At 40.4% G+C, this 13,585-nt stretch overlaps 1 protein-coding gene across 1 annotated transcript; it reads right to left on the bottom strand.

Moving 5' to 3' along the window:
- Positions 1–433: 433 nt before the first annotated feature.
- On the bottom strand, positions 434–12,477 carry LOC125488373 (oxidation resistance protein 1-like; the record flags this gene model as incomplete). The annotated part of the gene is made up of 4 exons (XM_048621376.1): positions 434–2,161; positions 7,077–7,150; positions 11,423–11,518; positions 12,325–12,477. Coding segments are annotated over 4 exons (459 nt in total), but the record flags the coding sequence as incomplete, so codon positions are not given.
- Positions 12,478–13,585: the final 1,108 nt, after the last annotated feature.

The following is a 13,585-nucleotide window of genomic DNA, read 5'->3' as shown; positions in this document are numbered from 1 at the left end:
TCAGCGTAATGAAGGTAGAGCTCACAAACAATGTGCAAAAATTTTGTGACATTTAAATGCCAAACAAAAATGTTAATAAAAATCATGCATTAGATAATAAGTCATTTGCACAAATGATTATAAAGATATCTCGCTCTCTCCATAGGAGAGATAAAGTGATTATATAACCATCAACCACGGCAATCAAAGATGCAGGACTCTTGCACAGTTGATTTGGGGTTTATCCCTGTGATATTAACATTATTCAGGAGCGCACTCTACTTATTTTCCCAACTGAGCCAATCAACAAGATCATTGACACAACTGTTCTCTGGGCAATTAGGAATGGCAATAGTTGCTGACCAAGCCAGAAACCCATAAGCAAATTTAAAAAAAAACTGGCTCTTCATGGACTGTATGATTCACTGAAACTGAATGAATTCAGACCAGGGTATTCGGTTCCAATAATTTATTCTACTATTCATCAATGTTACATTGCAGTGTTGTGATAATTCTAAGATGATTTTAAATATTTTTGATCGGCAACTGTAACTCCGCAAAGACAATAATACTGCTGTGGAAGACAAAGGAAATAAAAGCTGCTGTATTTATTTACAATTCACTTCCAAAATCTGTAAACATTCAGGCTACATCCTAACTAAGTTCCAGAACATTAGGCAGAAATGAGAGAACTGATGCTCTACATTTTTCACATTCAGCATAAATAAACAGTCCACAATATTAATATGCCCTTTTTGACTGCAGCAACTGTCTCCCATCAGTTCAACATTTTAAATTTGGAAATAAACTATACAAGTCAACAACTAAAGCCAATAAAATTAACTGACCTGTGTTTATTTATGTCATAATTCAAAGTACCATAAGCAACTCACCATTTCATTTTCTAAACCGAGGAACAATGCAGTACTTTGATTCGCAGAATAATATAATACAATGCATCTGAACAGCTGGATTTTCAGGATGAAGGAAACCAATTTCACACCCAGCACAGGAATATTTTGTAAAACACAATCAGGTTTCAGACTTGACAAAATACAAAGAAAACCTGCGATAGGATTAGGGTTATTTGCATTCTGAAACTGCTTTGTTAATCTCTGGTTGGCATTAATCATTTGCTATGACCAGGGCAGAAATTGTTATATATTGCCTGCCAAGATTGTTCAACATTACTTGACAATAATGTGTAAATTCCACAAGTCTACAGAATTATCCTAACATCTACAGTATCTATAACTATTCTGTTTTAGGGTGGCATTAGCTATACACACAACATACGCCCACTGATGGACAGCACAACTATGGTGCTTGGGAGTTTGGTGTGCTAATGAAGCTAAACAGTAGGATAAATATATGACCAATAAATACTGTTTCTACTTCTTCACGTTTGCAGAAAACTACACCGGCAGAATGAAATTACCCTGCAAAATCCTGTCATTTATCATATTTCTGTCAAAGCAACATGAGGCTTCTTCCTGAACACATTTTTACTTCTTTCATGGGTTTGGCCACACAACTGCATCAAGCGCTATAAAGAGGCTGAATGTCAACCTAGCTGTTTTTGTCAGCTGACCCAAAATGTTGACAGCATCAGTCCCAAACCTGCAGCACCATCATCAGTGACAGCCTTACCCAAATACCCTCTTCAAACAGATCAAAAGTAAATGGGCATTGAAATTGATCCATTTCAATGAGAATTTATTAGGGTGATTCCTGACCCCATCATTTTAGTGCAGCTGCAGCTTGTCAGGGTTCAGTTCAACATGATTGGGTTTACTATAACTTGATAGAATGTGAACAGGCTGGTGTTTTGACTTTTAAAAACAGGTGTTTGTTACTTGTAATGGATTAGGTTCAGATTGAAATTTTATTTAGAAATCTGGTAACAAAAAAGTGGTTGGGTGGCTCAACTGACGACAATTCTTTTTCACTTGCGTAAATTCAACCTCGTTACCGATGCTTGGTCAGATTTAGGGCCTTCCATCACAGGCATTGAATTTCTTCAGTGCTTATGAAAAACTTGTCTTTTCATTCAAAAGCCCATATTTCAATGTCCTGTACATAGAAGTCTTCCCTTTTTGAGAGTATGCAGTTGTCAAACGTTTTACAAGAGTGGCTACGTCCGTGGTACAGATCCCCATCCAACCACAATCCAATTTCTCCTCTGTAAAGAATAAAGATCATCAGTTACAGAACTATGATCAAAAATATATTAATCAACTTAAGACTTCTTTTGTATGAGAAATTGTAGATGTATTTTAGAAGGATGACAAAACAGGCTAAAATCACTAGCGTGGATACATTTAGAAATTACAAGACCAAAGGATGCTGGTACAGTCTAAAAATGAGGAGGCCACAGCTAGAGTACTATGTGCCATTTTCTGGGACCCACGTTATAAGAGCAATGCAACTGCACTGAACCTAAAAGCCATGAAGAGAAATTAGACAGAGTGGAGTTGTTTTCCTTGCAGCAGAGGAAGTTGAAAGGGGATATGATTGAGATGGGGCAATTATTCGGGGCGTAGATACGGTAGACAGGAAGACACATTTTCCCTTAATGTAAATCTCTACGACTGGTGGAAGTAATAAACCAGGAAGTATAAAATATTTTAAAAAATCATGGGACCGCTGAGAGCTTTGAAAGACTTTGGTGATGGTTGGTGAGAGATATAACGACAGGACTGTCAAGATTTGAATAATGCCTACCAGTTAATGTATAATTTATACTTCATAACCACCTGCACTTTGCCCTGATATTTGATTAAGGCTGATTTTGGGATTGATTGTTACAGAAAAGAGTGCATCCTTGAGTGGGGTTTTCATTAAGGTTGTTTAGTATTTTTGGTATTGGAGTGCAACACAATCTGTAAAAAAGAAAATTGGGGGCTCTTGCAGGATGATACAAGAAGACCATAAAACAGAAAAACATTCGAATTTTGCAGAATTTAAATAATAAGATTCCCTATTTCCTGCATTCACTAGGAGCGCCATTGGGGCTCGGGTTTTTGAGAGAACAAAGTCAAAGACATCTACAGCACAGAAAAGGGCCCTTAGGCCCATCACATCCTCACTGGTCAAAAAAACCCACTTAACTATTCTAATCCCATTTTCCATCACCTGACCCATAGCTTTGGCATTGCAAGCACACATCTAAATACTACTAAAACATTATGAAGGTTTCTGCCTCAACCACCCTTAACAGGCAGTGAGCTCCAAATTCCCACTACCCTCCGGGTGAAAAAGTCCTCACACTTCCTGTAAACCTTCCGACCTTTACCTTAAATCTATGCCCCGTCACTGATCCCTCCATCAAGGGGAAAGATTTCTCCCCGCTTACTCTATCTCTGCCCCTCAATTTTATATATGTCAATCATGTCCCCTCTTAATCTCCACTGCCCTAAGGAAAACAGCCCCAGTCTGTTCAAACTCTCTTCAACCCAAGCAACATCCTGGTCAATCTCCTCCGCAGTCTCTTCAATGCAATCACATCCATCCTCTTACGTGGATCCCAGAAAACAGCACATATTACTCTCGTTGTGGCCTAACCGTCATTTTACACAGCTCCTGCATCATTTCCTTGTCTCTTAAACTCTTTGCCCTTGCTAATAAAGCCAAGTAACCTTCTTAAGCCTTCTTAACCTGTCCTACAATCTTAAGGGACTGGTGTACATGCACAGCAAAATCCCTCTGATCCTCGGTGCTTGCCAGGTGCTACTGTTCCTCACATATTCCCCTGCCTCGTCTTCCTGCCCAAACATCACCTCACATTTATCTGGATTGAATTCCATTTGTCACTGGTCAGCCAGCTGGCTATATCTTCCTGTAATCTAAGCCTCTCCTCCTATTTACTATCCCACTAATTTTTGTATCAACTGTGAACGCACTGAACAACTCTCCTATATTCCAGTCTAAATTATTTATGTGAACCACGAACAGGAAGGGCTCCAACACGGACTGCCGTGGGATGCCCACTATATACCGTGTAGACCTTTTCAAAAGCTTTGCTGAAGTCCATGTGGGCTGACACAAAATAATATGAAGACTACTGCTGAGAAATGGGAATCAGCTTAAAATCAGGAGCTAAAATGGGCAGGGTTTGTTACCAACGGATTCATCATTTGGAGTTTAAGCATGAGAAGAATGTTCATAATAATACAAATAGAGACAGCTAGACATCAAGTAGAACTCAAAGGAGAAAGAGCAAAAGAAGGTAGAATTTAAAAGAGGGGTGGTGGAATGAGCAACTGGGTTTAAAAACTTCTCCTCATTCTAGGTAACAATAATCATTGTGGAGATGTTACATTACAATGGAACTCTTGCAATGGAGCACTTCAACAGTACCTGAGGTGCTCTGTAGCAAAAGCCAGTTATTGCAGCATTTGCCAGTAATGGTCTCCATTTTGCCGCCTTTAGCTTGAACCAACAGTATTCATTACGTGCCTTTTGTGCAGTTCATATTTCTTGTGGCTTCCTTAGTGTCCACCCCTCCCTCCTTGACCCTTCTGCTTGCTTTCTCTCATCTTACAGCAACAGTTCACAATAGGAAGTGGCAAGTCAGGCACGAAGAGTTGCAGGGTTGGGAGGGAAGCATGTGTCTCTTAGTTGTCAGGATCAATCCAGGCAAAGCTTAGAGTCTTCAAAATGGTGTTAAACCTCTTACTGTCCAGAATCTCTCAACGCTCTACTCAGGAGGGCTGCCATTCCTAAGATGAGCCTTAATTTTATCTGCCATTTCACAAGTAATTTATAGTCTGTAAATAATGTTCATTTTCCATTTGATTGATACAAAGTGTTAAAATACTCTAAAGCTTCTCCCTTTGGGGGTTCTGTTGGGGTAATTTGGGAAGTTTGGTTCTTTCACATTATTAGACTGCAAAGAAACTGTAACACTCAGCTCTATGTTCTTCAAAACTTAGACATACTTTCTAAGTAGTGGAAAACTAGGTCAAAATGGATGGGGAAAAGGATCTCGTTTTAACCTTTTTAGGTCCCAACTCCATTTTGGCTCCTCCAGAATTGCCCACTTACCAATAATCCCTGCTTAAAAAGGGCAGTTATATGTGTAATATTAGTAATTTTGAATATTAGAGACATATAGCCTTATATAATGAACAGAGTGAATAGTCAAGACTCAAATATAGATACTTGTATTATCCCAATGTAATTAATCCTACCTCAGAGTGCAACAGAAACCAGGACACTGAATAAATTTAAGAAGGTAGATTTTTAATTATTAACAGGATTATGGAAAATGGGTAGGAAAGTGGAGTTGAGACAAAAATGAGATCAGCCATGATTATATTAAATGGTTGAGCATGCTCAAGTCACTGAATTCCTGCTCCTAGTTATGTTAGTAGCAATAGACATTCTTCAGTCCACTCGTTTAGTCTCCTCTTTAAAAGGTCTGATCAAGATTTGCACTTGCTTACATGTGGACATATAAACAGTGAAACATTTTTCTGACTACATTTTTCAGTTTTCTGTTCAGGAGTTGCTGAGCATCACACTTAAGCAGCAGAATTAGAAGGAAATACTAAAGATTGTGCCTGTTATATATGTAATGAGTACGCAGTGAATTCTTACAGAAACGGATATTGAAATGACTTGAACATTTTATCACTTTTCCCAATAATAGCTGGCTGTAATCTGTGTTTTAGGTAAAGTTTTTTTTCCAAATGAGGTGAATGGGTAATTTTATTCCAGTACTTGTGTCCAATAAATGCCTCCACATATGTGGATGTGTTTTATACATTTTCAAAAAATTGAGTCATCTTTAGACAAAGATGATAATCAATAATTTTGGGAAGCAGCAGAAAAATGAATACCAAATATTTATGTAAGAAGTTACCTATTTCTGCATATATGCAGTAGTCCCAGCATCTGAATCAACTGTTCCCTCAGATCCAGATTAACAGGCTATCCATCACATTGGTCTTTGCAGAATGGAACAGCTGCTGTGTTTTCTTTTACTAAAGATGTGGAGATGCTGGTGCTGGATTGGAGTGGACAAGGTCAGATGTCACACAACACCAGGTTATAGACCAAGCTTTCGGAGCGTTGCTCCCTCATGAGATTCCACCTGAAGAAAGAGTATCATAGAATCCCTACAGTGTGGAAAGCCCTTTGGCCCAACAAGTCCACACTGACCCTCCGAGCATTCCACCCAGACCCATCCCTCTATAATTCACCTAATCTATGCAGCCCTCAACACTACGGACAATTTTTCCATGGCTAATCCACCTAGCCTGCACATCTGCATGGTGGCTCAGTGGTTAGCACTGCTGCCTCACAGCTCCAGGGACCCAGGTTCGGTCCAGCTTTGATCGACTGTGTGGAGTTTGTACATTCTCCCTGCGTCTGCGTAGGTTTCCTCCAGGTGCTCTGGTTTCTTCCCACAGTCCAAAGATATGCAGGTTAGGTGGACTGGCCACGCTAAATTACCCGTAGTGTTGAGGGATGCATAGATTAGGTGAGTTATAGAGGGATGGGTCTGGATGGAATGCTCTGAGGGTCAGTGTGGACTTGTTGGGCCAAAAGGGCCTGTTTCCACACTGTAGGTATTCTATTTAAAAAAAAAAAATTTGGACCGGAGGAGGAAACCGGAGCACCCAGAGGAAATCCATGCAGATACGAGGAGAATGTGCAAACTGCACACAGACAGTTGACCAAAGGTGGAATCGAACCCTGGTCCCTGGCACTATGAGGCAACAGTGCTAACCACTGAGCCACCCTGTCGCCCAAGGAAAGTGCTGTAGCACTCAAAAGCTTGAGATTTTAAATCAACCTGTTGATCTATAACCTGGTGTCATGTGTCTTCTGATCCTATTAACAAAGATAGTGTTTTACAATAAATTCAGCGTGTGAAGTTTTATTTGATGTGATATGATATGGTGCGGTCAATACACAACTGTGACTAACCATTCTTCCAATGTTATTAAAAAAATGCTCATTTAAAATATATTGTTCACATAATTTTGGTTAAAAATGCACCTAATTCTTTGCATTACCGGCCAGAATTCCTCTGAATCTGACAAAGCTATCGACTTAATATGCTATGAAAACATCTGTTGATCATTTACCCTCCACCACCGAAGGCCAAGGAATCCATGTCTCCTTTTATGAAGAACATATTATCACCTGTCCATTTGAATATCTGTAAAACAATAATTTCCTTAGAAAAAAGTGTTTGTGTAACTTTGTAATACTTGCACTATTACAACACACTGCAATTACTCCCACAATTTCCATTCAAAATGAAATGCAGTTTATTCAGCTACTTGGCTATTCTAACATTGACTTCCCTGGAGAAACACTTTGTTTTTAGATGAAATACTAAACACATTTCAAATATGTTTGTATTTTTGATCATTTATTTACAAAGCAACACATTTCTTGGAATTTGCAAATAGAACAGAGAATTGCAGAGTGGTTATAACACAGGAGGCAGCCATTTGATCCATCTTGTCCATGCTGACTCTCTGCAAAATAGTCCTGGTCCCACACCTGTGCCCTGTAGTTCTTTAGATGATTAATTCCCCTTATAAAGGGCTGTCGTGAAACGAGCTCCACCACACTTTCAAACAGGGTCCTCCCAGAGCCTAATCACTCTCTGTAAAAACAGGTTTCCTCTGGCCCTTCACTTTGAATCAGTGTTATCAAACCATTGATCCTCTGCTGGAGGGCTCTTGTGATGCAGTGGTAGTGTCCCTACTTCTGGGCCAGGAAAGCCTGGAGTCAAGTCTCACCTGCTCCAGAGGTATCATATAGCCAAACAGGTTGATTCATTTCTTTTTTACTCTTCTGTCAATGGGAACAGTTTCTTCCTGTCCACTTTGCCAAGATCCTTAATTATTTTGAACACTTTTCCAATTTCTAGCTAATCTGCAAATCTGCAGGTATAAGAGACATGGAGAGTGATACCAACTGATTGCAACATGTGTGGCGAGGCTAGCAGAACACACAAATTTAATAGAGAAGTGAGAGGTAATGTACTTTCAAACAGGTTAAGGACAAGCAACTGCCCTACCATCTTCTGAAGAGTTCTGAGGAAGGGTTACTGGACTCAAAGCGTTAACTCTGATTTCTCTTTACAGATGCTGCAAGACCCGATCTCATCGACAGAGGGAGCAAGAATCTCAAACCTGTTAGACACACAAGAGCTGAGCCTTCTTCAGCGCTACCTCCTGGATCCCTCTGCCTACCTCGCTCATAGTCACATCCTCCTGTCCCTGACTGAATTCGAGGTAGTTAATTTGAGGGATTTGACTGCCTCCTGAAACACAATCGCTCAGGTAGCTCTTCTCCTCCCCGCTGTGTCGCAGTGTTCGCAAGCTTATCAATTCTGAGCCTGAGAGTGTAGTTGAGGCTCCTCAAGCAACCAATATTTGTTACAGATGAAGCTCCCACATCATGTAAGTACAACACATCACTTGGCCCTGCATCCCGGAGTTCTTATTTGGTTTTTAAAAAATCCCACTGGTCCTTTGGTTTGTAACCTGAAAATATATTTCCCTTATTTAACTTCAATCTGAAAGTAACCTATAAAAGATAAACAAATTAGTAGCTATTAGCAATGAACTTACAGTTCACCTGTGAAGGAAGTATTTTGTGCTGGGTCCCTGATCCCAGGCTTCAATTTATCCTGTTTATTCTTACAAGGCCTTACAAGCTGAGCCTAAAAACAAAGCTGTTTGTAAGGTCTTTTCAACAGGGTAAACTGAAGCCAAGGATCGGAGGTCCAGCATAAATCAGATTGACATCACAGGAAAACTAAGTTTATTGATTCGTTGCTAATTTGACAATAAACTGCTTCCTGATTAAAGATAAATAGGAGAAATATCTTACAGATTAAAAACTAGAGATTAGTAGGAAATTAAGCAGTAAATAAAAGAGATGCAGGGCCAAGCAATGTGTTGTACTTGCATGATGTGGGAGCTGATGGATCCCACTGTGGTTCACAGCGACCACATCTGTAGCAAGTGTCCGCAAGCAAATTTTAAAGATTAAAAAAGGGTTACTAAAAAGCCATAAAAAACGCAAAGATAAGTTATGAAAACTATCACAAAATGTAAAAATGGATAGCAAAAGCTTTGGCAAGTAATATAAAAGGAAAGAGAGTAGGCAAACTTATTTTTTGGCCCCTTGGAAGATGCAATTGGGGAACACAAATGGCAGAGTCACTAAATTAATATTACGGATCAGGTTTCACAGTGGAGGACACAAGTACCATCTCACCAATAACACCCCTCTGAAGAATGCCGCACACATTACTTCTCACTCGTCAGTCCAAGCTTGGATATTGTCTAAGTCTTGCTACATTTTAATTTGGACAGCTTCAGTGACTGAGAAGTTGAGCATGGCGCTGAACACTGTGCAATCGCCAACTCTGACCTCATGATGGAGGCAAATTCATAATGAAGCAGCTGAAGACGGGGATGCCTAGGACACTACTCTGAAGAGCTCCTGCAGAGATGTCTTGGGACTGAGATGGTTGACCTCCAACAACAGTAGCCGTCTTTCCGTTGTGCCAGGTGTGATTCCTACTCCTGTGCACAGGGCTCACCAACTCGGTCTGCTTTTCTTTATCATCGTCGTTATCATAGAATCCCTACAATGTGGAAACAGACCCTTCGGCCCAATAAGTCCAAACCGACCCTCGGAGCATCCCACCCAGACCCATTCCCCTAATCTACACATCCCTGAACACTACAGGCAATTTGGCATGGCCAATCCACCTAGCTTGCACATCTTTAGACAGTGGGAAGAAACTGGAGCACTCGGAGGAAACCCACGCAGACACAGGGAGAATGTGCAAATTCCACACAGACAGTCGTCAGAGGGTGGAATTGACCAGGTCCCTGGCACTGAGAGGCAGCAGTGCTAACCAGTGAGCCACCATGCCGATCCCAGGATTGAACCAGGGACCTTTAGATCTTCAGTCTAATGCTCTCCCAATGGAGCTATTTCGGCTGGTGAAATCTCCCCTTTTTCTTCTTTTCTCGTTTTTGGCAGGAGGTAGGAAGGCACCCTGATAGACAGCAGTGAAGCAGCTGGTGAGTCTGGAGTAGCGTCGAGGAGACTGCTGGCAGAGAGGCGAACAGAGACCCAGTATCGACTGCTACATCGGTGGAGGAGGGATATTTCAGGCAGCTTCTGCGGTAAGTGACGACAGTTGCCTGTAGCCATTGAGCCAAGTCCAGTGGTGGTCTGCTTCGGTGGCACAGCCCGGAATTCCATGAGGTGGTTTTGGTCTGCGATTCCTTTAGCCCATTTTGCAACATCTTCCTTCTGTGATTAGCAATGAAATGTGTCCTTGGTGGAGGCTTCGGGATTTTGTAGTTTCAGCACAGATGGGCTGCTTTGGTGGTGGCTCCCAGCCCAATGTGGTGCTCCTGAGTACTGTCTTTTCCTGAACTCAAAAGCCATGAAATTCAACTAAGATGGTCTTTGTTTTAATTGTTAGAAATTTTTCTTATCTATGTCTTCTGTTATTAATATAGGTGTCGTAGTATGACAACATAAACAATTTGCACTTTTTTTTGATGTAAAAAATACAAGTGACAATAAATGACTATTCTATTCTATTCTAACCACTGAAGAGCTTTCCCTGATTCCACTGACTCAAGCTTTGCTTGGACTTCTTGAGCCACACTTTAAGCAAACACAGTCTTGATGTCAAACTCACCATTGTCTGGAGTTTGGCTTTTTTATCCATGTTTGGACCAAGGCTGTAATGAGGTCAGGAGTTGAGTGGTCCTGGTGAAACTGAGTGTCAGGCTAGGTTATTGCTATGCAAACGCTGCTTGATAACACTGTTGCTGATATCTTGTATCACTTTACTAACGATCAAGAGTAGATCAAAGGGTAATAATTGGATGGACTAGATTGGTCCTATTGTGTATACAGGGCATCAAGCCACTTTCCACACTGTCAGGTAGATGCCAGTACTGTAGCTGTATTGGAACAAACAGCTTTGATGGGGGCATGGGCTGAATGATTTCAGGAATAGGAGATTTTTGCTAAGATATTAGGTTGTTCTTCTTGGATCAAAGGCAATTAATAGGTGATTTAATACAGCTTTGCAAGATTATGACAGATAACCAAAGGAAAATTGCTTCTATTTGCAAGGTTTTCAGCAAGAAATGCAGAGAGCAAGGAGAGGGAATGGGGAGAAAAACCTTTTCTCAGAATGAGTGGTGATTACCTGAACTTGCTGGTGGTGGATACAGAAGTGATAACCTAATTTAAGAGCAAATTGTGCAGGCACTTGGAGACAGAGCAAGGAATGGAACTGACAAGAATATTCTATAGAGAGCATGGCATGCACCTGATGGAAAAAATATGACTCCTTTATTATAGATATAACTACTAAAATATTAACTTAAATTATAAAAGCATCACGTTCCTGACCAATTAATTTTCTTACTTTAAATTCAGGATAAAAGGTGAAAAGGAAGGTCTCCCCAGTTCCATAAAAACAATCGCTAACTTTGAATGGTTCAGATGCTAGGGCACCAAATATCTGTGAATAGAAAATCAAATAATGGGAATCAGGTAATAAGGAAATGATTAATAAACAATATTTGTCAGGCTACCAATCAATTTCATTTAAACCTTTCTGAAATCTTGCTGATATTTTCACCATTGCCCATTGTATCTTCATGTATCCTGCTCATTCTTGTGCAATGCCCTCCATAGCCCCTAAAATGAAATGGATATTTCTCTCCAGGCACAGTGGGTAAAAGGGGAATTGGAGCAAGGGAACATGGTCAAGGGTTATGGCTGAGTGGACCACATCACTCTTTAGAAAGCAGCAGCAGCAGACAGGAACAGTGAAGGAGCATTACAATGGGATAAATAAAATAATGAAAGTAAACTCGCCATAGTCCCAGAGGTCTGCTCTCTCATTAGACAGAGACAACTGGTGATGGTTTAACGTGAGGGTTACCATACCTCAGGCGAGGGGTGAGGTTGAGAAGGACGGTCCTTCATAGTAACCTTGCCTGGTATGGGAGTTGAACCCATGCTGCTGGCATTCCGCTGCATTGCAAACAAAGATAGTATATCACTGAGGTAAAAAGTAGTAGTTAAAGATAACAGAAGTTGGAAACATAGAATAAAGTATATCAGAAAGGAAAGGACTGTCAGAACAAATAAACATACAAAATATAACATCTCATAAAACCTTGTAGCTTGTTCAGAAAACTTCAGTATTTGAGATACTAATACTTCGTTCACAATTAATGGCACAGTATGCAATAAAATTTGACCTCTAAAATTAAACGAATAAAAGTTATACATTCTGTTCTGTAAATATCCATGTTGTACCTGGCCATCGCTATCTTTAATAACAAGCAGCATCGGTGTATCAATACCAGTCATACTACGGTACAGCGTTTTCAGACTCATGCCATGCTTTGCAGTACTGTAAATTAGTGTCCACGGATAACCAACAGTTCGTGGAGGCAGATTTTTTGCAAGCTGAAATCCATACAAAAGAAAAATTAAGTGAATATTTAAAAATCAAACGCAGTTTGACTCAAGTGCACTTTTATTCTGTTGCAGATAGTATTTTTACCATCACTGATACAAGGTAAAGAGAACAAAGCTAAAAAGAGGACACAACCTAATTTCTGTTGGTTACTGAAAAAAGGATAATAGGTTTGAGCCATGCAGATAGACCTGGACACGGTTCAGAGTTAGCCTGAGGGACAAGCAAAGGTCTCTCCCAGAAGGCAGAATATAACCATCTGCCTTCAGCATTCTTTCAAGCTATTACCTTAATTTAAAGCCTCATCATCAATATTTTGGGAGAGGTAGGAATCAACCTTGACCTGAAACTTAGCTGGTCAAGTCAGGACAAGAGCAGGACAGGGATAACATTTTTAATCAACTTGTTCAGAGACGTTACTACATACTTCGAGCAGGTGGGATTTGAACTTGGGCTTCCTAGCCCAGATGACAGAGGTATAAGTTCCCTTGTACACAACTGAACCTTTTCTCCCCCACATCAAATTATCCACATATATTTTTCCATCTGTTAACCACTACTAGTTAATCACCCGTGTTTCTAATTGAATAATTTACGCTCAAAGCCCGTTAAGGGCAATGTAAGCCATCAAAAGAGGAAGGATGGGGCTAAATCAAAACAGTGTTGGAAGGACAGAGGTAGGACATACTGTGGCAAAGGTTTTACACCTAACTCCGTCATTTAAACAGTATAGTCAGCAGTGTGATCAAATACTCTTCGTTTGTCTAGATAAGTACCGCGCCAATAACACAAGATTAACTGGTCAGACATGATCTCACCTATCAAAATCACACTGAGCCATCTTGATTAATGTCTGCCTTGCCAAGTGCAGATTAATGTTCCCCAGAACTGTTTTCAATACTTACCCCAAATGTGAGATTTAGTTGCTTGCAGTTTTCTGGTTTATCCCTTACTCCCTTCTTGAATAACAGTACCATGTAGGCCGCCCTCCAGTCCTCTGACACGTTAGCTCAGTGGTTAGCACCTCACAGCGCCAACAAATAGTCCCAAGAGTGGAATTGAACCTATGTGTGTGGAGTCTGCACATTCTCCCTGTGT

Source organism: Rhincodon typus, unplaced genomic scaffold, assembly GCF_021869965.1.
Source record: "Rhincodon typus isolate 14 unplaced genomic scaffold, sRhiTyp1.1 hic_rhity00000602, whole genome shotgun sequence".
Taxonomy (NCBI): Eukaryota; Metazoa; Chordata; class Chondrichthyes; order Orectolobiformes; family Rhincodontidae; genus Rhincodon; species Rhincodon typus.
The sequence above is the reverse complement of the archived record's forward strand: the minus strand, read 5'-3'. Positions and strand labels throughout refer to the sequence as shown.